At 32.9% G+C, this 26394-nt stretch overlaps 1 protein-coding gene across 2 annotated transcripts in view; it reads left to right on the forward strand.

Moving 5' to 3' along the window:
- Positions 1 to 4678, forward strand: part of EMB2788 (ribosome 60S biogenesis amino-terminal protein) — an 18176-nt gene extending 13498 nt beyond the window's left edge. For both annotated transcript variants that reach the window (XM_021431659.2, XM_089784075.1), the window contains 4 exons: positions 377 to 727; positions 1292 to 1727; positions 2542 to 2632; positions 3776 to 4678. In XM_021431659.2, the coding sequence (XP_021287334.2) occupies positions 377 to 727; positions 1292 to 1727; positions 2542 to 2632; positions 3776 to 3980 (1083 nt within the window). In that variant the 3' untranslated portion in view covers positions 3981 to 4678. The remainder of the gene's footprint in view (positions 1 to 376; positions 728 to 1291; positions 1728 to 2541; positions 2633 to 3775) is intronic.
- Positions 4679 to 26394: the final 21716 nt, after the last annotated feature.

Consider the following 26394-nt stretch of genomic DNA (forward strand, 5'->3'; position numbering starts at 1 on the left):
TTCACGATTTATGTGAAATTGATTTCTGATTTAGCAAAATTTCAAGTTTGTCTTTCTAATTTAAACTGAGTTAGTGTTTTCATCTTTGTTGTCATTGCTATGAACTATCAGAATTGCTCTATGATGGAAAATAATTCTTAATCTAACGCTATGGTAGGACAAATGGTATGGGTGCTGCTTGGATTTTGCCATCTTAATTTGACTTAAGATAGTCTTTATTATTATTTTTTTTGGATAAGCAACTTATTTAAGATAGTTCCAATACTTAAATGCTAATTCATAGTTATATGAACCTTTAATGCCCGATGTGCTCTATGGATATGTTAAACGTTAACTTTAATGCTATATTTACTAATGTTTCTGTTTTTTAATTTAGGTTGTCACCGAGGTTATTTCATCAAAAGATATCACTGAATGGTTGCAAAGCTGTGCCCTTGAACAGCTGATGGAACTTGCATCTCATCTATATAAACTTTTAGTTGGTGGCTTGAAGTTGATAAATGAACATGCTGCTTTTGTCAATCCAACTTTACAGATCATCATATCCACACTAAAGATGTCCCAGAAAAGGCAAATGTACCAGCCTCATTTCACCCTATCACTTGAGGGTTTATTTCAAATCTATCAAGCTGTTAATGAGCATGACATTGGAAGATATAGTGGAAATGCTGAGTGTGGGCTTGAAGCTATACTTACGAGCACACCTCCTATTGACATGTTTTGCATGGTTCCTCTCTCTCGCTCTCTCTCTGTTTTTCTACCTTTTTGATGAGTATAAATAGTTAAGTCTCTGCATGTATATAATGTATCATGCCAGAACTTTATAACTGGTGTTTTATAATGTCAACTAGTTTTGTACAATCATCATTTATGCTGATTAAGGCCCCTTAATATTTCATTTTCTTTAAAACGGAGGACAGGGAAAACATGTTTACTCATAAGTTTTGTTGAATAACTCCCAAGCAGCTCTAAGGATGAAAGAGAAGTGGGATTCATTGTTACCTGACATTGCTGCTTATCTATTTGTATCTCATGCGTAATAGCTGGTTCATATATGTCAGAGAAATATATAGCACTCTGTTTAATACTTTGACATTAATGGATTAGATTAATGTGGTTTTGAGTTTTTTAAATCAGTACCTGGCTCAGAAGAACCAAAGTAAGAAAGAAAAAGAGAAAGGAGTTCTTTCAATCCATATCTTCTTATGTTACCAGATCTGTTTTATATCCACTATTGTGCTACCTTGTTCCCTTCACTAAACAATAGATTCCCTTTGGATGCATCTTGCAGGATCGAGAGAAGCTCTCAAGTTTTCTTATTTGGGCTACTTCTACTGCCTTAAAGTCCAAGTCTAGAAAAATGTTTCAGTGCAAAGAATCTGGTCTCTATCTCCCAGTAATCTTAGAGGAGGCATCATATGAAGAGTCTTTGACATTGAAACTATTACGCTGGCTTACTGCTTCTATAATTCATGGGAAGCTTTCTTGGAAATTTAATGATTGGATTGCCAAGTTTTCAGACAGATCAAACTCAACAACTCTTCAGTCTTTGTTGGAATATGTCCCAAAGGGAGATAAAGAAGGCAACAAAAGTAGCTTTGACTGTGAGGAGATGTTAGCAGCCCAAGTCTTCTATCTCCAGCAGTCTCTTGGCATAAATTGCAGTGCTCTTCCATCAGTCGTCTCTGCACTTTGTCTCCTCCTTTGTGATGATTCCAAAGTTGCAGGTATACTAAAATTTGATTAATGTCTTGTCTATATGGCATCATGGATTGAGGGTGGGAATAGGGGTCAAATTAGATTTCAATTTGGTTTATGAAAAGACTCAATTGACATGTTTGTTGCCAACCAATCAGGTTAAATACTTTTCTAATTTATGCTAGATATTGTGAAATTTGTAATGGGTGGTGGGATGTTAAACAATTAGTTGGACTCATTTTGGCATTTTATGATGGTAGAAGCTGTTAACAGAATACAAGATCCAGGTGTTCTATGAGCATTGGTGGATGTGTGGCTGGACTGGAAACTTATAGTCCTAAAGATGAATATGATATAATTTATGGACAAGTGGATTGAGACTGACTACAATTATGTGTTCTTTTTTTTTTTTATGGAACCCAATACTTAATGAGTGATAACCATTGAGAAAAATTATGCTTACAATTTGAGATTCCATGTTACTAGTCATTCCCTGTTGCTAGTAAGGCTTCTGAATTAGTTTAAGGATACTCTTGTTTATTTAGAAACATATGTTTTACCCAATGAGGGCATTGCCAATTATTTTGGGTCAAGGGATAGACTCTCTCTGCAGGTGTTTGACTTGTATATGCTTGTAATGTTGAACCTCACTGAGCGACTATAGTGGTTCCTAATTGTTATTTTCTTTCCCTGGGATAAAAATAGTATTTATACCAATAGCTTTATTAAAAATTTCTCGGGGCAGTATGTCAATTGCCAAAATAGTTCTTTTGTTTGCAAAAGTGCTTTTATGGAATTCTTTTTCAAATGATTTCTAACTTTTTGTGATTTCTGCTGAATCAGGAGTGGACTTCATGCTTGACTTTAGGACTTCAATGGTGACCCTTTGTTCAATGATATGTTGCCCTCCTGAATCAAATCCTGCTTGGAGATGGTAATATAGCCTCCATCCCCCATTTTTGGTTTTATGATAATTCTATCACTGTTCTGTTAAGATGTGATAGTTCATTTGGTAGCTGCAATTGAGCTGAGCTGAGTTGATTAATTGGGTCTCGCTTCAGCATATTTGGGGCACCATCAGACTCTAGCTTTTGCTCAAGCTTAAGCTTCATTAATATTGTTTGTATTTGGCTTGTTAGGGATTATTAACGTTGAGCTTGGGTCAAGGTGTCATTCCAGCAATCTTTATTCTTTTTTTTTCCCTCAAATACATTGGCATAATCCCACTCTGACTTCCAAATCAAAGAGAAAATAAATTAGCACAAAAAATCCTAACCACACAGTATTATATGCCAAAGCTAATTCAAGAAGAATGACAACAAATATGGAGAGATCAGTTAATAAAATGATTCCCACAAACATCATATTTAAGCAGAGAGGAGAACCATAGTTTGTTTAATATGAAAATGAAACAAACTTCAGGTTGCTTGGGCCTGTTTCCTTGGAGAAGCATATCTTTTGCTTTTGCTTAGATTTGGTTAAAGCAGGTGATGATCATAGCTGGAAAGCCTAGTATGAAGACCTAGCTTCATTGTAGCCCCAGAAAATACTCTGACTTACTCATTCCCCCATGTCAGTTTTTATTGGTGACATGTAAGTGGTCCTCACAGTTGGCTTGGCACCGACTGGTGGAAATTAATTAGAAGTATGGGATAGAACCTAGGAATTTCAATTACCTTAGCAGTTTAACTTTTTTTTTTAATGTTAATTTGTGAGTGTTTTTGATTAATCAAATTTACAGCACATGTGAATTTGTGACGTTTGCTACTAGGTTCTTTCCCATGGAAAATACTTGAAAAAAGTCTGAATGTATGGTTGTTCATTCAAAGTAGTAAATTGCCAAGAGAAACATATGATAGATGTATGTATATGTGTATCCTGTAATTTCTTAAGTGTACCTTCCCTTATCCACCCTCTCCAAAACAAAATAAAAAAAGGGGGGTGGGAGTGGGATTGATTGAAGTCTTGATTGATTTTATTACTACCTATTCCTTGCTTGATCTAGTTAAGTTCATTTGAAATATGTGCTACTATGCCCTGAGAGAAATTAAAATGCCCAGCTGTACTCTTTATACAGGTCATTTGACCAGCCGTGGAAGGATCATTCATCTGAATTGACTGATTTGGAGAGAATTGATGAGCTTCATGCCTGCCAAAAACTATTGGTGCTGATCTCAAATGTGCTTTGGAGGAAGTCTTCAGATTTTCAGGCTTTATCGCTGCAAGCTGTAGAGAATTCTGGTGTATTTAAGTGGGAAAGAAGTATTATAGAGACTGAATGATATCTCAGACAAATTCAATTCCTCTTTGCATTCTAGATTTTTATATGATGCAGCTATGGTGGGAAACCGTTAGACCACTGCTCCAACTAAAGTAAAGATGGAAACAACCACCCCAAGTATGGTAAAGCTGAACACTATGGAGCTATGAACCGTCTGAGAAGACTAATAGTGTTGGAAGCAATGCTGGGAACAGCTACAAGGAAATACAGACGAGTAATTCATGGCCATAAGAGTGTAGATGTTGGAACCAAGTGGCAGCATGGAAACTGTGGCTATCTTTTATGGAAGGTTGTGGAGTTACGGGGATTATGGTGAAGAGTGATGCAGACGGGGTGACATGAAAACTGATCAGTGGAATCTTTGGACTTTGGTTACTTCTATCTGCTTGCGTCATTGGCCAAGACCTTCAGTAGTCTCTGCATTGCTCTTGGAAAGGCATTCTGCAGCAGGCCAATTAGCGAAACATAGCACGGCTACTGAGGTTTGTGATGAAGCCAGGTGCCTCCATTCTTTATAAAGGTATTAGGCAAGGATGCTCTCGGCTTAAATTTGAATTGCTGCAATAATGTTGCTTGAAGTGAATAAACTAGCATGGCATGTGTAATCAAATATCTAATTAGGATCCAAAATTTTGGAATAAGTATATTAGTCTCAATGGACTCCTTTTACATTTTAATTAGTAGGTCAGTTTTTTGATCGATTCTATTAGTATTTTCAAATGTCGACAGTCGATCGATTAAATCGATCTAATTGAGTTTTTAATTAAAAATAAATTGATTGAAAAATAAATTGATTGAGTAGATTGAACTGAGTTGATCAAATTTGGTTGGTTAGGTCAATTTATTCAGTTTTGATCTACTAATACTTTCTTGTGTACTACTAGAGATTTGGGTATTCGTAATTGATGATATTGAGTTACTTTGAAATGAAAATAGAAAAATATAATTTTGTAAAATTTGAAATGAAGTATTTTAGGTTGATTTAATTAGCAATTTAAACTCTTTCCAAACCCTTTTAAATAGATAATCAAAATTTAATATTACATGACTTTCATAGTTATAACATAACTTAAACGTTTCAAATGAAAAAATTATTTGAAAGTCCAGGAACTCTTGGACCATTAGTTGAGTCTGGAACTCTTGAACTAAGTTTCAGACCTTCGGAGAGTCCAGGAAGGTATAACCCTTTGGATCTTTTATTTCATTGTTTGGTTGTGGGCTTAGTTTAGATGTGTGCATGCATCTAGATATCTTTTTTATGTTTTGGTTAATTATATATTTTAAAAAATGATATGCACATATGCACATGATGAAATAATAATGAAAGTGGCAGCATATTATTGTATAATATAGTAAATGCTTATGTTGAATATTTGTGGTCAATGTGGTTATATTGTGTGATATATATATATATATATATATATATATATATATATATACTTATTTAAAATATTTATGTAAAATGAGTAGTTAAGGGTTTGAGTTGTGGCCTGGTAAGGTAAGTAAGTCATGAGGTTGTCTTTTGATAAAAAAATAAATAATAATGATAAAAGATAAAAATAATAAAATTAAAAATATAGATAGTAATAAAATAGATATTTGGATTATATGGATGATGGAATATTTACTCGGGATGGGAGAAGTCGCAATCCCAAATTAATTTTTCTAGGTGAGGGATTTGATTTGAGCTCCACTAATATAATAGGAGGGTCTAAATCTTAAGTCTAATATTTTAATCCAAATGAATATTTCTTTAAAATATTAATAAAGAAAAGATATTAATAAAATGAAAAAGCTTAAAGTAGAAATGAAACAAAAAAGAAATAATAAATAAATAATAAATACAAAAGATAATAAGTGAAATATATTTAGCTTTAAAAAAGTATAGAGTTGTGTTTAAAAAAAATATAAAAATTAATATATGATAATTAAAATCTTGTAAATGAAAATGGCAGACAAAAAGAATAATAATAAATTATTGAGTTATATAAAGTACAAATAGATAGACTTAAAAGAATAAAATGACAAATAAGCGAATGGTTTTGATTTTTTAAAAATATATATTAAAAAGGGATAAAAAATAAAAAAGCATAAAGTAAATAAGAATAAAATAATAAAAAAATTACAAAATGATAAATTATAACAATAGTAAATATATAGAATAAATAACGATTAATATTAAAATTTATAATCCGCCATGTACCATCCTTGCATTATTTAAATATTATGGCATCTTGATATATTTTGTATGCGAGTATAAGCCTCGATGATGGGACTTTTTGAGAGAGTTTGTGAAGGTGAGTTCTTTTAGAAAGTTACTTAGGTGAAAAGATATCTTCGAGTCCCACTAATATAATGAGAGGGCTTGGTGAATGTCTTTAATAAAAAGGCATTTACTCGTACTAGGGTTTGCGTTCATGAAAATATCATTTTTACCCATAAATGATTACCTTGATAATGGGATTAGTTTGATAAGCTTGCGAAAGCGAGTTTTCCAGAGTAATTTCTTAGGTGAGAGAGTAGTCTCTAGTCCTACTAGTATGTTCTCAATAATAGGTTTTCATTTGACATTTATCGAGATTTATGCCATGCATTCCATAATTACATCATGTACACATCACAACCATTAAATTGAATAACGGACTTTAGGTTGTGAATAAAATAAAAAGACATACTATGAATAATGATTAAAGGAAATAATAATCAAATCAAGAATTAAGGCTCAAACAGGATAACACATGATTAATTGGTATTGTTCTTTGAATGAGCATCGCAAGGGTGCTAATACCTTCCTTGTGCGTAACCGTACTTCTGAACCCGAACATTGTTTCTTAAACCGGAGCCTATTTCATTAAAATGGACTTAAGTTAAGCTTAAGTAACATTTAAAGAAATAGACTCAAATAAGTAGCCGGTTTGCACTTTGACAAAAAAGATTGGTGGCGACTCCATTTCACATAGAGCAGTTGGGTTCTTGGACCCTCACATTACGACAGTTTGGTGACTCCATTGGGAACTTTGTGAATCAAGCCAGTAATTAATCATAGGTTATCCTAAGCTTTAAATAATTCAATATTTCCTTTTATTTCGAGCATTTGTTTTGTGCTTTATTGTTTTGTGCAGTAATTATTTCATTATTGTTATTTTATTGCTTTTAGTAATTATGGGGAATTTAGAATAAAGGGATGTGAGATTATTGATCAAAGGTTTGTACATTCCTTCTCACACACGACACATGTTGCATTCATGCATAAACCTTCTACTTGGTCTTTGTCTTTCATTAGGAGGGAATTCAGTAGCTACGCATTCGTGAGGTGATAACCTCCACATGGGCTAGTGAACACTCCTACTCAAATTGAACCTAGTATGTTTGAAGCATGTAATGGGTGAGGACTGAGGTGCCTTACTAAGCCGAATGGCTGATAGTGAAAAACAATTTGGGAATCTTTAGCCTTGTTCATATCCAAACCTAGCATATAGAATGCTGTGAGTAGCTTCTTCTAGGTAAAGCTTCACCCACGCGTTTAAAGAGTATACCCTTGAATTAGGCACATGTGAAGAAAATTTTTTTACACCTTTTTCTTTAAATTCCCTGCCAAAAATAATAATAAGAATTGTGGAGTAGATTACATCAGACAACATGATAATAATTACCCTTTTTATTTCCAATGCACGTTAATTTAATTTTCTTTGATCTTGTTCTCTAAAGAAACAGAAATCAGAGAAGAAGAAAGATAAGGAAAAATCTGCAATAAAAGGTAACCCTTTTTCTCTAAAGTTCAAAAATAAAGTTCATGAAGATAAGTTCAGAAAAATAAAAAATGCACTTATCTCATACGGGAAATTCATTGACTGGGACAGTTTCAATGAGGTTCCATAGATTAAGGAAGGGTTGTTAGAACACTTTGAAGAAATGAAATTAAAAAAATTTAGTGTCTTTAAGAACTGAACCTATAGTGCCAATCTAGTAAAAGAATTCTATGCTGGAATTACACACGGTAAAGATGAACTAGATGAACCTGAGGAGTTTATGGATGATAGTCTTAATGTCTTCTGGAATGGGAAGGAATTTGTGGTTTCTGCTTTTGATGTAGGAGAATTATTAAGTATAGAATGCAATGAGAAAAATTATGAAATTTCAGAAGATTATGATCCCTCATCCTTCTGGGAGATGATCACTAGAAAAACTGAAAGATTCTCTTTAAAAAGCTATGTAAGTTTCATCAAAAGCCCTTAAAGAAGGATATTGCACTACATAGCTTCAATAGTCCATGGAAGAAGAGGTAGCTTCAGCTATGGGAGTCTGCAAGATCTGTGGATGATGTAGTTTGCTTTTAATGCATTTGCTTTTAATTTAGGAAAGTTTATGATTGAAAGAATGAAAGGAATATATAGAGTTGATAAAATCCATTTTCCTTATGGAAATGTAATTACCTCTTTGGTCAAGAGAAAAAGTATATGGAGTTCCAGATACGAGATAGATCAAGTAAAAAGTAGATACCAAGCCATCTATCTAGGAAGTCTGTTTAAGATGGGGTACAAGTTATATGGAGAGACATTTGTCAAGACCTTTAAGGATGCTCAGAGGGGTGAGCAAACCACTCCCATTCAAGCAATAGTAGCACCTTCTCAAATCTTAAATGAGATGATCCTGAACTTACTTATGAAGATAGACGGAAAGCTAACTAACCAGGGTACCAGAATAAAGAAAATTGAAGAAAAGCTTTAAAAGCTGAGAACTCTGATGAAAGACAAAAGGAAATCCCCTTCAAGCTCTGCAACTGAACATGCTCCTACAGCACTAAGTCTACATCCAACAGGGTAAGCAAGTGAGAGTCCTAATTTTCAAACTGAAAAGAATAAGCGAGAACCTGGTTAAGCAAAGAATCTGCACACCACAAAACCTGAACTTTAAGAGAAAGACAGTACAAACACAAAGGTGATTGGATCTCAGTTGCATGAGGAAACAAAAGAAGCTGAGTCTTCCCCACCAAACTCTGAAGAAGTTTTCATCATTGATGTCTTTCAGTAGATGGTGAGGGAAGAACAAGCTGAAAAGAAAGTAGCTAAAAGCATAGCACAAAAACCAACACTTGTAACAGGATCCCTTGAATTTGCTCAAAAAGATTATTAGATTGGAAAACAGAAAGGGATAGCTGCTGTACCTGCACAAGCTGCAATTGAATCTAATGGCAGGGGGAGAAAGACTATGGCTACCAAGACTAAGTTCCTCAAGAGAAGAATGTCATCTAGGTTAGTTGAAAAAGCCAAACCTCTTCAAGTCAAGTTTTCTGCTAAGGATCCTCTCACAATTTCAGACACATCATCCTCTAACTCTTCATCACAAAAATCATCCCCTTTAACATCCCCTGAACCTCTCAATATCTTCTAGGAACTAGTGAATCAACCCCTTCTGACTCCTCTTAGGTTTGTTTCTGTTTTGCTGATAACAAAAAGGGGGAGAAATTTAGGTTAGGGTAGTTATTAGGAGAACATAGTAAGTCAAGGTAGGAGTGGTTAGGAATTTAAGGGCATTTTAAGAAAGCTGATTTTGATGATGCTAGACTATGTATGACAACATTTTTTTTAATTATTGATGGATATTTTGTTGCTGATATTATTTTGTTGCTGATTAGGTGATATGAATGCTGAAATTATTTTCTATGCTTTTGTGTTAAATGCAAATGTCAGTAATTATTGATGTTGGTATGAATGTGGACTGTCAATAATATGCTGGTGATAGATTGTTACAATGTGAATGGTATTCTATCACCTCTCACCAATGTTCTAAAAGCTTGAATAAAATTACTCTGTTAAAATGTATGGATTTGTACTGGTTACTCTTTCTATGATATAGAAAAAAATGTGCTGACTTTTTAAGTTGGATGGTAAAATAACTTGAAAAGACCATGCATATACTAAAGGGGAGCACACACTCAAGGGGAGAAATTCCAATCTGGTGCAAAACAAAAATAACAAATAGACATTGTGTATTTAATCAATGAATGTTTTGTCATCATCAAAAAGGGGGAGATTGTTGGCTCCATTAGTTTTTGATGATAATAAAACATTCCCATTTATCAATGTCTAACTTTTCTACTTAAGTGTGCAGAACAAAAATATATTAAATAATTAGTTAATCATTCAAAAGCCAATGTCAAAAACTCATAAGAATAAGGAGCTACAATTGAGCAATGAAATAAGAAGCCTCTAAGTTGGATAATCAAGGGAGTTGGTTAGATAAAACTCAAAAGAGAAGCTGACGGGTTCAAGCAAATCATGAAACAGAGAGGACTTAGTTGACCAAGAAACAATGTTAGTCGACTAAGAGCTTGCTGCCAGAAACTAGGTTCAGAGATAAAAACGACTTAATCGACTAAGAAGTTTCGTTAGTCAATTAAGAGCTTACTACCAGAAACTGGGTTCAGAGACAGAAATGACTTAATTGACTAAGAAGTTTTGTTAGTCGACTAAGAGCATTCTGTTTGAAAATTTGAACTGAATGCTAAAAGACAAACTAACCGCTAGAATTGCTTCCAGACTGTTTTCAACAGTTAGAATCTGTCTAGTTGCCATCAGAGTTGATTTTTCAAGTATAAAAAGCCCTCTCAACAGCCATGAACCAAGTTTTGAAGGCTTTCAAGATAAAAAAGAGCTCAAAAATCTCAAAAACTCTCTGCATACTTTCTACAATTTACTCCAATCTTTCTAACAGAGTTAAGCACTTTATATTGTATCATAAGATCATGTTAGTGATCATAGGTACCTCTTTATTTCTTTTCTCCTTGATTGCTTAGAGTGTGCGAGACACTCTAAGGGGATTAATCAAGCTTGAGTTAGCTTGATTGAGTGTATAGGTTCTAACTCAGCCTTGAAAAGTTAGTTTTTGGGTTTTGGTTGATCCTAGGAAAACCATTACTGAAGGTTGTGGCTGAGCCTATGAAAGGTCATTCTAAAAGCTTGGGGAAAGCTTAGGAATTTTACCGTTTATAGTGATTTAGTTTTTAAAAACCTTAGTTGAACAATCACAGTAGTGGATGTAGGTCTTTGACCGAACCATTATAAATCTTTGTGTATTGTCTTCCCTATTTTACTTTTCATTTTATTCCTTGTTAGATTATTCCTTATCTTGCTTAACTTCCCATTATTGAACTTAAACTTGCCCCCAAATACAGGTCAAATTTAGTAAGAGCCAAAAAGTGCTATTCACCCCCTTCTAGCACATTTATTTGGGACCAACAACTATATATCTATGCAAATTAAATTGAAGAAAGATTCATTAAGTTCGTGCTCTAATGTTGGCTACATATGACTTATAGGTGTATGTCTACCTTATATGCAAATCAAATCACCTAATCAACTAAGTGTATTTAATCATACGCTATTCTATTCAAAGTTTACCTAAATCTCCTTCGTCAAGGTTTAAAGGTTTTCAATTCAATCTAATTGGTGGCTAGTCAATTAGAAGCATTAAGAATAGAATAAAATAAACAACTTAAATCCAAAAACATAAGCAAAAAAGAGATAAATAAATCAAACTACTTATTGGTTCAATCATAATCTTAGATGAATGAATTAGTTCCCTATCAAGTCACACATCATCATCAAATAAAGTTTAAACATTTAAAACAAAACCAAAAAAATAAGATAATAACAAAAAGATAGAAAAAAACCAAGAATTGTAATCTTGATCACCAAATCTCCTTGAATCTTTTAAATTCTTCTCAGCTTCAATGACTTTGCGGCTTGATTCTTAGCTTTCTATTCGATGTTTCATTGTATCCCCTTAAAAGTCATCCGAAAGGTTGTTTTGACAAGGCTTTGAAATTAGGCCAAATTGGGTGAAGAAAGAATTCAATTTCAATTAGGATTTCCTCATCATACTATGTGGGTCGTAGCCTACCTCCTTCAAAACCACGGCGTTAACCATTTAAATAGTAGAAATAGTAATTGTTCTAAGACTGTTGTAGTGCTTCAACTTAGATAAAATTTTTGACCACCTTTCAAGCTGAACTGGGTAAAATGGTAGACATATAAGTTATAGCCTTTCTCTTAACTTTCCAATGGCCTAGGAATCAGTTCATTTGGAGCTTTGTAAACCTACATTGGTTGAATTATGGGAGAGATATGACAGCATAAGTCCATCCACATATTATCAATAAGGAAATGACTGTGTTGTTCATAAATACCCTCAAGGCTCTTTTCAATGAATGATTGATTAGAAATGCCACAAAAAATGTGGCAAATTTGGTCCTATCTGGTGAAATAATAGAAAGAGCTACCAAACATGGAAAAATTGAAGGGAATGAAGTTATTAGCTTAAAAAAAGGAAATGCATCCAAGAAAAGGGAAAAAGACGTACAAACAGTTGCCTACACTAGCCAACAAGCTCATAATTTCAATCCATACCATCTTTACCTGCCATATTAGCCTTTCTATCCAAATATAGGCAATATTGCCCAAAATTCATATTTCTACCAACTTGCCCCATTACTAGCATTTCCAGCTAATGGTCTCCCATAGCCTCGACCAACAACTCTGGTAATGGTCAGAGGGGATCCAAAACCACCCAAGAGAAACCTTAATTTGATCTCATCCTAGTTTTCTACACTTTCTTGTTGCCATAACTCATAGAAAATTGACTTATTGCTCGGATCCCTTTAGAACCACTCCGACCTCCTTTCCCAAAATGGTATGACCAAAATGCACACTATGATTATCATTTTAAGATTTAAGGACATTCAACAGAGAATTGCACCACATTGAAGCATAAGGCTCAAGTACTATCAAGGCAGGACTTATAAAGTTTGCGTAAAAAGAAAGTTCAAATGTTGACGGGAATTCTCAACCTAACCATGTAAGGTCAATAGTACATGCCATACATGAAGGAGTGACACAAAAGGTGAAAAAGAGTGTTGATGAGGTCTAAACACCAATGGATAGAGTGTTCGATGCTTTGCTCAAAGTAAATGCCATCATTGCGGAACAAATAGGGAAAATCGTAATCTTTCTTGAAAATTTCATATGGGCGCCATTGAACATTCTATCCAAAATTATGATAACGTTTGTGGCAAGCTGCAAGAGTTGATCGATCTGTTAGTAATCAAATTTTATATAGAGAGTGAAAAGGATTTGGTTGGAGCCATAAATGAAGATTCACTTATTGAAGTGGTTTTAAGTTCATCTAGTATGAGTAAACCCAAACCTCTTACCATCTTTTACAAAGAAGAAAGGAGTTTGGTGAACAATAATCTTCTTGATGTTGATGAAACTAGAATCACCATTAAAATTCCTAGTCTATTCCCATACAAAAGTGATAAGGCCGTTCTCTGGAATTATGAATATGACATTCTTGGCACAACTTTTTCTACCTCCCAAGTATCTTTTGTAGATTGGTGTGGGAGTTATAACTTGAAGTGGGTGATGTTACTCTATTGAAATAGTAAAAAAGGTCGAGAAAGGAAAACCTTAATAAGAAGAGGAGATTCAAAAGTAATAAATGCTTTTCCTAAGGATGAAAGTATTGGACCCATAATTACTTGGGATAATGAGGTCAAATAGCCTATCATGGAAAAAGAGGTAGGTGAATTCCTCGAGTTCATCAAGCACAACGAGTATAGTGTAGTGTAATAATTAACTAGAATGCTTACTCGTATCTTATTGCTATCTTTACTTTTGAATTCTGAAGCACACGAGAATGTACTGCTCTAAGTCTTGAATTAAGCTTATGTGGCTCATGACATCTCAATTGAAAAGTTAGACCATTTTATGGGGAATATCATGGTGGGGAACTTCATTTCTTTTAATGATGAGGAAATTCCATCAAGTGGTTAAGGAAGAAACAAAGCGCTTTATATAACCATTAAGTGAAAAAACCATGCCTTACCTAGAGTGTTGATTGATAATGGTTTGGCTCTAAATGTCATGCCTCATTTTACCTTGACTAGGTTGCCAGTTGACATGTCTTATATGAAGGCTAGTCCCATTATCATAAGAACTTTTGATATAACTAATGGGAGATGGTATGCGATATTGAAATATTGATGAAAATTGGCCCCTGCATCTTTGATATCCAATTCCAAGTCATGGAGATTACCCTAATCTATAATTGCTTACTACGGCACCTGTGGATCAATATGGCAGAAGCTATACCATCTTTCCTCCATCAGAAAGTTAAATTCATAATTGAAGGCCAATTGGTAAGCATCTTTACAGAAAAAGACATATTAGCCATTTATTCCTCATCTGTGTCCTATATAGAGGTGGCATAAGAAGTCCTTGAATACTTTTTCAAATACTCTGAGTTTGTTAATGCTACTACTTTATGTGAGAGAGGGGGCAGTAATACCAACTCTATGCTTGTGAAGGGCAACTAACATGGAAATTAAGCAAATAGTAGGAAAAGGGTGTCATGTTAGATTTGGGATAGGAAAGAATCTGCAAAGAATCAGAAGGCCTTTTATTTTAGTCAAAAATGAGGAAAAGTTTGGTTTAGGGTAGAACCCTACCAAAGACGAAAAGAGAAAGCTAGCAATCTAGAAGAAAATGAAAAAAATGGCTCAGTTCAAGGGGAAAAAGGAAGAATCTAAGAAAATAAAAATCCTATAATTGTATGAGACCTTTCACTTTGCAAGATATATTCATCTTGAAGCTCCGAATAAGGTTATTGGGACTCTTGAGAAGGCATGTGAGGAGTTGTTAATTCACATGATCAAGGATGAATATCCTAAAGAGAAGGTTCCTTTAATATATCCGATGCCATTAGGAAAAAAGCTAACCAACTAGATAGTTACCAATTTACCTACCATCTTTAAATATTGGAAAATGAAATGAACAATCTTACCTAAATACCTATGCCCAAGAGCATTAGAAGTATTCTTTTGTTTAATATGGGTTTGCTATTACTTTAATCATTCAAACAAATGACAAGCATGATGTGTTTTGTTATATTCTTGTCATTTGTTAATTGTCACCTTTTCTTGCACATATTCTCTTCCCTTATATTCTTTTAGCCAATAAATGCTTGCTTATACATATATATATAATTTCACCTATTCGCAAGTCTTTAAATAATGAACACGAAGACAATTTAGAGAGCAATCTAAATTTTGATTTCGAGAAAATTTCGAGCGATGATGAACTGAAAAATGAAAAAGAAGCGGACAATTATGACTTACCCTATGATTTGTTGAGATTGTTGGAATAGGAGGAAAGAAAGATTTTGCCTCACTAAGAACCCATGGAGATGATTAACTTGGGGAGTAAAGAGAATAAAAAAGAAGTTAAAATTAGTACTTCATTATCACCTGGTGAATGACAAAACTAAGAAGAGTTACTTTGTGAATTCGTGGATGTATTTGCATGGTCATACGAAGATATGCTAGGTCTTAATACTGATATCGTTGTTCACAAATTACCCTTGAAGTCAGACTGTAAGCTGGTCATGTAGAAATTGAAATAGATAAAGTCGGATATGTTGCTGAAAATTAAAAAAGAGGAAAAGAAACAATTTGATGTTAGGTTCTTAAAAGTGGCCAAGTATCCTAAATGGGTGGCCAACAGTCTCGATCCCTAAAAAGGATGGAAAAGGTTGAATGTGTGTAGATTTTAGGGATTTGAACAAAGCAAGTTTGAAAGATAGTTACCCTTTATCGCATACTAACATTTTTGTGGATAACATGACAAATCACTCTTTATTCCTATTAATGGGTGGATTCTTTAGATATAATCAAATTAAGATGATGCCTAAAGATATGGAAAAGACAAAGTTTGTAACCATGTGGGGAACGTTATGTTACAAAGTTATGCCATTTGGATTGAAAAATGTAGGCACCACTTACCAAAGAGCCACAGTAACCTTGTTCCATGATATGATACATAAAGAAATAGAGGTACATGTAGATAACATGATTGCAAAATCTCACAAGGAGGATAATATTGTTAATCTCAAGAAGTTATTCGAAAGATTAAAAAACTTTCAACCTAAATTAAACCTTGCGAAATGCACTTTTAGCATTACTTTTGAGAAATTGTTGGGATTCATAGTAAGCAAGAATAGGATTGAGGAATACCTAGACAAGATACAAGCTATCCAAGGGTTGCCTTATTCCCAAACACAAAAAGAAGTGAGAGAATTTTAGGGAAGGTTGAATTACATTGCTCGATTGATATCCCAACTTATTTCTAAATGTGATCGGATTTAAACTCCTTCATAAGCAAGACCTAGGATAGTGGAATGAAAAGTGTCAAGTAGCCTTTGATAAAATCAAGGAATATCTTGAAATCCTCTGGTGTTGATACAACCAGTGGTTCGGAAACCTTTCATACTGTACTTAATAATGAATGAGAATTCTATAGGATGTGTACTGAGGCAGTATGATGATATAGGCAAGAAAGAACATGCCATATACTACTCAAGTAAGAAATTCACTATGTATAAGTCCAAATACATTGCGCTTGAAAAGATGCATTGTGCACTAGCATGGATTACTCAAAAGCTCTAGCAATATATGTTTTATCATACAACGTGGTTGGTGGCAAACTTGGATCCCATCAAATACATTTTTGAAAAGCCATTTTTGTTCGGAAGAATATCATGATAGGAGGTTCTACTGTCTGAATATGATATTGTATATGTGTCCCAAAAGTCGATTAAAGGAAGTGCCATTATCGATTTCTTTGCAAATTAGGCCATTAAGGATTATGACCTTGTAAGTTTGAACTTTTTGAATGAAGATTTGATGTTCATCTAGCATATAGATAAGGAGAATCCCAATGAACCTAGCCTTTGACAAGTTTATTTCAATGGGGCATCAAATGTTTTGGGGCACGAAATTAGGGCAATCTTGCTCTCTCTAAATGGGAAATATTATCTTGCCACTACAAGATTAACTTTCAATTGTACTAATAACATGGCAAAATACGAGGCATGTGTAATGGATTACAAATACCAATCAACATGAAGGTCGACATAGTAGAAGTCGTTGAAGATTCTGCTTTGGTGATCTGTCAAATGTAAGATGAAAGGGAAGCAAGTGAGCTTAAATTGGTTCCACATTAAAAGTCGATTATAGAGTTAAGCAAGCAGTTTAGGAAAATCAGTTTCAACCATTTGCCTCAAGAAGAAAACCTGATTATCTATGCTTTAGCCACCCTTACAGTAATGTTTAAAGTAAATGATGGGGTTGACATACGTCTTTTTAATTTAGGAATATAAGAAGTCTCTACACATTGCCTAAATGTTAAAGAAGAGGTTGATGGGAACTTGCTATTGTGATATTGTGTAATACATCAAGTACTAGGTATATCTTGAGAATGCTATGGAAAATGACAAATGGGTTCTCAAAAAATTAGTAATGGGTTTCTTTCTCAATAGAGAGATACTCTACAAGAGAAGTCAAGACCAAGTGCTCCTGAAATGTGTGGATGCGGTTGAAGCCAACAAAATAATAGAAGAAATCCATGAAGGAACATGAGGAGCTTATGCTGATGGACATATGTTGGGTAGACAAATTTTGAGAGTTAAATATTATTAGTTGATGTTGGAAGTAAATTGCATAAACTTTGCTAAAAAATGCATCAAATGTCAGATTTATGCAGATAAAATCCATGCTCCACCAACTCCACTACATGTTTTCATGGTGCCTTGGCCTTTTTCGATGTGGGGAATGGATATGATTGGGCTTATTACTCCAAAGGCTTTTAATGGACATCGATTTATATTGGGGGCCATCGATTAGGTAAAAGTAGCTTATTATGCCAATGTAACATAAAAAGTGATATGCAAGTTCATCAAGAAAGAAATCACATGTAGATATGAACTTCCAAAAAGAATCATTACGAACAATGCAAGCAATCTGAATGGTACAATGTTAAAGAAAGTTTGTGATAAATTCAAGATTAAGTATTACAACTTAACAACTTACTATTTGAAAATGAATAGAGCAGTAGAGGCGACCAATAAGAATATCAAAAGATTGTTGAAAAGATTACTGAAGTTTATAAAGACTAACATGAAAAATTTCCTTTGCTTTGCATGCATATCGAACTTCTATGCACACCTCCATAGGGCAACTCCGTACTTGCTAGTATATGGCATGGAAGCAGTACTACTCATTGAAGTAGAAATCCTATCATTGAGGGTGTTTATGGAGACAAAACTATAGGAAGCTGAGTGGATTTGCTTTCGCCATGAAAAGTTGAATTTGATTAAGTAAAAAAGACTCATGGCATTCTGCCATTGTCAAATGTATCAACGAAGGATGATACGCGAATGTGCAAAAAAAGTTCATCTTAGGCATTTTTGAGAAAGGGATTTTGTCCTCAAAAGGATACTTCCCAACCAAAATGACTATCGTGGGAAATGGATACTAAATTGGGAAGGACCGTACATGGTAAATAAGGTAATTTCAAGAAGAGCTTTGATTTTAATTGACATGGATTCAGAAAATTTGCCTAATCTAATAAATATGAATGCGATAAAGAAGTACTATGCTTAAAAAAAAGCTAAAAAAAAAAAAGGAAAGAAGGGGATTCGTGTTAAAAACCTAAAAAAGGCAACTTGTATCCAAAAGAGGTGGCTCATGCTGAAAACACTTAAAGGGTATCTTGAGACCAATGTGGGAAATCTAGAATGACAGTTTGAGAAAGCTAGTTGATATGAGAGGTGCAAAATGCACTGAAACTGGAGTCCATCAGTATTGTGAAACAAAGAAGAGTCATGGAATCCATGACCTTCGAATTTGCTTGAGGCATCAATCAAGGATAATTTTTGAAGTCAGAAGAACAGATTGATAGCCCTAAGTTGTTCGACTATTCATTATTTAGAAGATCTAATAATTGCTTTGTAAACCACTCTTTTCCTTGAATCATTTACATTTTTGAGTAAAATTCACCTTCCTTTCTTTATTCCAAAACCTTCTTTTTACCTCACATTATTTCGCATTGTGATTGCCATGAAAATGAATGATGACTGGTAAAGAAATGAATTAGTTAAGCACAAAACTACATTCATTGTTCAATAAACTTAATGATGAGATGAAAAGAAACGGCGTCTCAACATGATAAGAAGGTCAAATGTCAAAAGGAGGTATACCCAAAAGAAATTAAGAGATACCCAAAGCAACCATAAGCGAATGTGAACAAATGAAGATAAGGAAAAGGAAGTTACGAAAGGCTTAGGATGAAGTAAGAGGCAAGAAGAGTTTAGGAATCTTAATGAATCATAAACATGAAAGCATTGCATCATGTATACATGTCTAATCATGCAATATAAAAATAGAAAATTTCCAAACAAGAGTCGAAGCTAATGCATGTTTTTCAAGTGTTAGGAGTAAAAACTCATTCAACTCAAATTTTTGAGATTGTTAAACATAGGAATAAAGTGAAGAAGGACTTGAGAATATCATTAAACTTTCATCCAAGGAGGGTCTAGGTCCAATCTAGCTAGCACCGAGATGAAATAAGCTTAGTTACATTGGCATGAGGAATTTCAAGGTTAATCGAACTTATTTCAAGATAGGTTGAGTGTAGATTAAATCTAAGAACTCCAAATTTTTAAATCGAACCTATTTTGAGATAGGTTGAACCTAGATTAAGTCTAGGAATTTTAACTCTCAGATTGAATTTATTTAGAGGTAGGTCAAGCCTAGATAAGTCTAGGAAATTCAAATTTAAATAGAATCTATTTTGAGATAGGTTGAGTCTAAATTAAGTTTAGAAATTTCAAGTTTTAACCAAATCTATTTTGAGATAGGTCGAATCTAGATTAAGTTTAAGAATTTCAAGTTTTAAACTGAACCTTTTTAGATAGGTAACCTAGATTAAGTCTAAGAAGTTTAAGCTCTTAAATTGAATATGTTCTGATATAGACAAACCAAAATTAAGTTTAGGATCTTTAAATCAAATTTGTTTTGAGATAGATCGAGCCTAAATTAAGTTTAGGAACTTCAAATTGAATCTATTTTAAGTTAGATTGAGCTTAGATTAAGTCTAGGAATTTCAAGTTTAAATCAAATCTATTTTAAGATAGATCGAACCTATATTAAGTCTAAGAAATTCAAATTTAAATTGACTCTATTTTAAGATAGATCAAGCTTAGATTAAGTCTAGGAATTACAAGTTTAAATTGAATCTATTTTGAGATAGATCGAGCTTAGATTAAGTCTAGGAAATTCAAATTTAAATCAAATCTATTTAACATTGGTCGAGCCTAGATTAAGTCTAGGAACTTCAACAAGTTTTGAGTATGGTGTTTGCATCTTTGCATCATCCTTGATTCTTAGGAATGTATAAAGAGGGGCAATTATAGATCCCATACTTTGTAATTTTAATTTATCTTTTTATTTTTATTCTTATTTTTATTTTTATTTTTATTTTTGATTTTTAAATGTTATTGGGCTTAATTTTCTATTAGACATCCCTAGGTTTGAAGTTCTAAAGAAAGTTTACATAACTTCTAAATAGGCCTTTAAGACCCAAAGGTTAGAAAGTCTAGAAATGAAAAATATCAAAATAAATAAACAAAATATACAATAAATAATTTTCCATAAGAAAGGAAAAACTGTGATTTGCTACCATATTTTTCATGTCAATCGAGGCAGCTAGCTAAGGGTAGATTGCCACGGCAGTCAACCTTTGCGTTCCTCAAGTTGAATAAGAGTTTCTTTCTCTCGAAGGCATGCCAATTTTGGCTAAGCTTTCTTCCTTTTAATATTTACCCCACTTTTCCCCTTCCTTTCAATTTGTGAAAAGCTAAAATCAATTTTAAAAAAAGTCAAAAGTTTGGCAAGTTGCCAAACTTAAAGATTGCCATTGGTAGCATGCAACCACCAAGATGAGGCTAATGGTAGCAAATAAAGAAGTAGGATTTTCAAAACCCTTACCAAGCTTATAAAAAAGGAAGAACCAAAGAGCAAAAAAAAAAAAAATATTTGGTGGAGGTGAAAAAGAAACTAGAAAGATAAAAAAAAAAAGAAGAATAACCTTTCAAAAAAATAAAGCTTCTTACAAAAAAAAAAAACCCAGAAGCTAAACCCTAGATATAGCAGCAGAGAAGTCACAAAAAACACAAAATATATATAAAAAAAAGGTAGGATGGAATCCTTTCAAGAAATCATATATATGGCTTTAGGCTTGTTCTTTTTTTTTTTTTCCAGGGCAAAAGTGTTAAGAGTTTAGTTTTTGTTGTGTTTGAGAAGTTGGTATTTTTTTTTTTGAAAATTTATGCTAGATTAGAGATTTGGTAGTTGAGATGAGATCAAGGAAGTGATCGGCGGTGAGATGGAAATCGTGTGGTGGTTGAATGGCTAAGTTTCAAAGTGGTGTGGTTGCAAAGGAGAAGAGCATAATGGTGCAGCCGTGGAGAAGAAGTGTTGAGTGGAAATTAGGCTTTTATATTTAGGCTTAGGTAAGTTTTTAAATGGTGTCATTTGGGGCATTCTTGGAGCCATATTTTGAACACCAACAGTGTGTTGTGGGAAGAGAGAACATGCCTTGTTGGAGAAGGCCTGCTGTGGCCCTTGTTTGGGTGAGCCTTTCCCTGCGACTTTTGTCTCGGTAGACCCACCATGCTTTCTTGAAGTTGAGCTGGCCTGTTGACTTACCTTCAGATCTAGAATCTTGAATCATCAACTAAGTCTAGAATTCTTGCATTAAGTTTCAAACCTTTGGTGAGCCTAAGAAAGTTTAACCTGTTGGACCTTTATTCCATTGCTTGCTTGTGGGATTAGATTAGATGTGGGCATTCATCTAGATATCTTCTTTATAAGTTGGTTAATTATATATTTTTAAAAAAATGGTCTAAAAAATATATATGTGCACATATTCACATGATGACATAATAATGAAAATGGTAGCATATTATTGTATAAGATACTAAATGCTTATGTTGAATATTTGTGGTCGATGTGGTTATATTGTGAGAATATATATATATATATATATATGTAAAATAGTAGTTAAGGGTTTGAGTTGTGGCCTAGTAAGGTAAGTAAGTCATGAAGTTCTCTTTTGATAAAAAATAATAATAATGATATCATACAAAAATGGTGAAATTAAAAACATAGATAGTAATAAAATAGATTATTTGGATCATATTGATGATGGAATTTGTACTTGAGATGCAAGAAGTTGCATTCTCAAATTAATTTTCTTAGATGCGGAATTTGATTTAAACTCCACCAGTATGATAGGATGTTTTTGATATTAAGTCCCAATACTTTAATCCAAATGAATATTTCTTTAAACTATTAATAAAGAAAAGATTTTAACAAAATGACAAAGCTTAAAGTAGAAATGAGAAAAAAGAAATAATAAATAAATAATAATAAATACAAAAGATAGTAGGTGAAATATATGTAGCTTTAAAATAGTATAAAGTTGTGTTTAAAAATATTTATAGACATAATTTATGATAATTAAAAATGAGAATTAAAATCTTGTAAACGAAAAAGGTAGACAAGAAGAATAATAATAAATTAGTTACTTATATAAAATATAAATAGATAGACATAAAAGAATAAAATAATAAATAAGCTAATGGTTTTGATTTTTTAAAAATATATTTATTAAAAAGGGACAAAAAGATAATAAAAAAGCATAAAGTAAATAAGAATAAAATAATAAAAAGAAAATTACAAAATGGTAAATTATAGCAATAGTAATTATATGGAATAAATAGCGATTAATATTGAAATTTATAAGTTGCCACATACCTTCTTTACATTATTTAAATGTTATAACATCTTGATATATTTTGAATACGAGTAAAAGTCTGGATGATGGAACTTTTTGAGAGAGCTTGTAAATGCGAGTTCCCTTAGAAAGTTCCCTAAGTGAAAGGATATCTTTGAGTCTCACAAAAATGATGAGAAAGCTCAGAGAATATCCTTAATAAAATGTATTTACTCATACTAGGGTTTGTATTCATAACAATATTGTTTTTACCTACAAATGATAACCTCGATGATGAGATTTGCTTGATAAGCTTGCGAAGGTGTGTTTTCCCAAGTAATTCCTTAAGTGAGAGAGTATTCTCGGGTCCCACCAGTATGATGGGTAGATTCAAAAAATATTCTCAATAAAAGGTTTTCATTTGACATTTATCGAGATTTAGGCCATGCATTTCATAATTGCATCATATGCACATTACACTCATAAAATTGAATACTGGAATTAGGTCATGAATAAAACAAAAAGACAAAATATAAATAATGATTGAGGGAAAACATAGTCAAATAAAAAATTAAGGCTTAAATAGGATAACACATGATTAATTGATAGTGTTCTTTTAACAAGTGTTGCGTGGGTGCTAATACCTTCCCCGCGCATAACTGTACTTCTAAACTTGAACACTGTTCCAAAAAAGATTGGTGGTGACTTCATTTCATGTCGAGTGGTCTAGTTCTCGGACCCCCACGTTACAACAGTAATACTCATTAAAAATATTATACTTATTTAAATAAATAAAATAATATATCATTTCATTTTTTATAATTACAATTATAACCTCTAGGTTTATTAGTGAAAAAGAATAAAAGAAGAGCCTTTTGGGAAAATTGGGTAGTTTTAAATTTTAAAGTCTGTTTTATATTATTATATAAAGAAAAAAATTGTAGTTAGGAGAAGTTAACCCTAAAGAAGAAGAAGAAAGGTAGAGTAAGAGGAAATATATTTAAGAAAGTATTAATTAAGGTATGATTATGCTTTAAATCATGAGAATTTTGTATTTTTCGTGATTTGGGCACAAAAGCCCTAGGTTATTTTCTGTCTCTTCAATTTCTACCCACAATAGTATCATTCCAATGACATTTCGACAGCATGATGGGTATCAATGGAAAAGTCTTGAAAAGATCTTTCTGATGGTTTTTCTAGCACCTCATTTTCTTGAGTGGTTAGGAAGTTGAATTTTTTGAAGTTGGTTGAAAACCTATTTTTTACAATTTTGGGTCACCAGAACTCTACATTCAGGTAATGTTTTGAGTCGATTCTTTAGGTGGTTTTATAGTATGAAATACATTCTTCATTTTGGTTTCAATGGTTTGATTAGAGGCTTTTTATGTTAAGCAAATTGAAAGTTCAAACTAAGCTCATTGAATTTGAAAACCTAAAAATGTAAGTATTTCATTAATGATTTTGTAATGTTTCAGCAATCTTTGTTTCTGAAATGAATTTTGTTATTAAAGAATGATATGTAAGGTTCGATTCGGTATTGATTACACTTCTGGTTTCGACCTAATTATAAGTTATAAATGCTTAAAGTAGGACAAATGGCAATTAAAGTTTGAAATTCTAGAATTTATGAAAATTTGTTTTTAATTATTTTAAAAATTATTTTTTGACCAATAGTTGACATAGAAACTTTAGAAATTTGAGTTATTTTAGTTTTAATAAATTTTTTCATGAAAATATTTATTAACAAATTATCTTTGAATTAGAACATTTTGAATAAATTATTAACAATTTTCAAAAATCAAGTTTTAATTAGTATTTGAAGTATTTTCATCAAACCTCATATTTGTTACTCATTTTTATTTTAACCTATGAGTTTCTAAGTTGAAATATTTTTATGTATTTAAAATTTATGAAAAAAAATAAATCTAAATGTTTAAAACCATTACAAAATTTGTTTCAATTAGGGAAAGAGGTTGTTATACCTTAAATGCCTTAGAACGACTAACAAGAGTCATGGTTTGTTTTGATAAGTTAGTTGTATTAGTTTCTAATTTTGAGTATTATGAATTAATAGGTTTTAGGAGGATTTCAATTCTTGGTCCTTTGCTTTTGGTTTTAGCATCAGATAGGTGGCTTGATATTCTTCGGTGTTTTCACTCTCCAAAAATTAACCTCAATGTGCATTTGGATTTTGTATATGGTATATAATATTTTGTCCTTGTGATTTAATGAATTGGGTTGAGCATGCAATATATATATATATATGATTTCCCTTCATTGGGTTAGAATGTTAATTTTGCAAAATATGATTTTTTATTTTGAAATTTGAATATGATTTTGTCTAATGTATGTATGTATGACTATTTTTGTAAATACAAACATAAAATACTTAATTTGAAGTAATATGTTTTTGGTGTGCATGAGATATGTTTTGTTAAAGTGGATAATACTGTTTTGTGAAATTAGGTAATCTGAAAATATGTTTGATTTTTTCTAATAATAGAACTATGTTTTGCATTGTAGATATTTATGTGATTCAACTATGTTTGATTTTATGTTGTATGTTCCTTCACAGAACACCGATGGCCAACTAGTAAAACTGATGTTCCCATCAGGAAGAACAATTGAAGTTTCATTTCCAGGGGCTATACCGACTGAAAATCGTGTTGAATTCACATGACATGTGATATAAGCGAGCTTGCGTGGTTTGGCCTGATTGCTTACAACCAGAGTGGTGGCAGTGCTGCATTCCCATGATGCAAACAGTGATAGAATTAGTATGCAAATGGTTGGCCTTGGAGTCCTCATAGCATGGAATTTGATCTGCAATCCTCTCCCTTTATGGCAACTTACGTTTGCTCTTTTGCTCCAATTAGAATTTGATGCAACTTTTTTATAGTTGGAGTTTTGTTGCTCCCTTAATTGCAGTCATGGCCGTTTCTGAACTATAAAGACAGCCGTTGCACATTTATAAAGACATTTGATCTATTGATATAAAGATAATCCCTTTGCACCTCTCTGTTTTTCCTTGATGATTTTGGTGAGAATCAGCTAGAATTGTAGTAGGCAGATCCCACCCTCCAAGGAAGAAAGAATTCTTTTCATTTCTTGAAACCTTTTCAGTTTAACCGAATACATGTATTTATGAATGGGGCCCAAAGCCTCATAAGTGATAAAGGTAAAGCAAACAAGCTGATATTCATTCAAGTCCACAAGAGGATCCAATGAAGCAAATGCTAACAAATTCTGAGATTTCTTCTCGTGTCTAAAACCCAAGCTTTTTCGAGTCATCAGCACTCCATACAAAGATAACCCCAAGCTTTTCTTGTTTCTTTAGCTCATTGCAAGCTTCAAAATGCCCATCATCTGGGCCCAGACTTGCCCACCATCACTAATGAAGCTAAGCCAAAATTTGCCCCCCTCCAACCATTGTTAGATATGATTGGTCATTGAAATATTTCATAAACTGTTGGCCAGGAATGGATCAGGGACATGAATTGTACAGGGCAATGGTGTTTCTTAATGAAAAATTTAAGATGAAATAAATATAACATGGAGTTGCATGGTACAGATAAGCTTTAATGGCTAGATTTATTGAACAAAAGGATATATGTCAAAAATATTATTGAGACCTCTTTGTATTGACATATTGAAATATTGATGTTACAAAATAAATTCCTCATTACTTCTCTCCAAAAAAGGGGTCAATAAATCAAAATGGTTGAAATACACAGAAAGGGAGAA

This window comes from Theobroma umbraticum, unplaced genomic scaffold (assembly GCF_002168275.2).
Source record: "Theobroma umbraticum cultivar Fairchild unplaced genomic scaffold, ASM216827v3 scaffold_67.0, whole genome shotgun sequence".
NCBI lineage: Eukaryota > Viridiplantae > Streptophyta > Magnoliopsida > Malvales > Malvaceae > Theobroma > Theobroma umbraticum.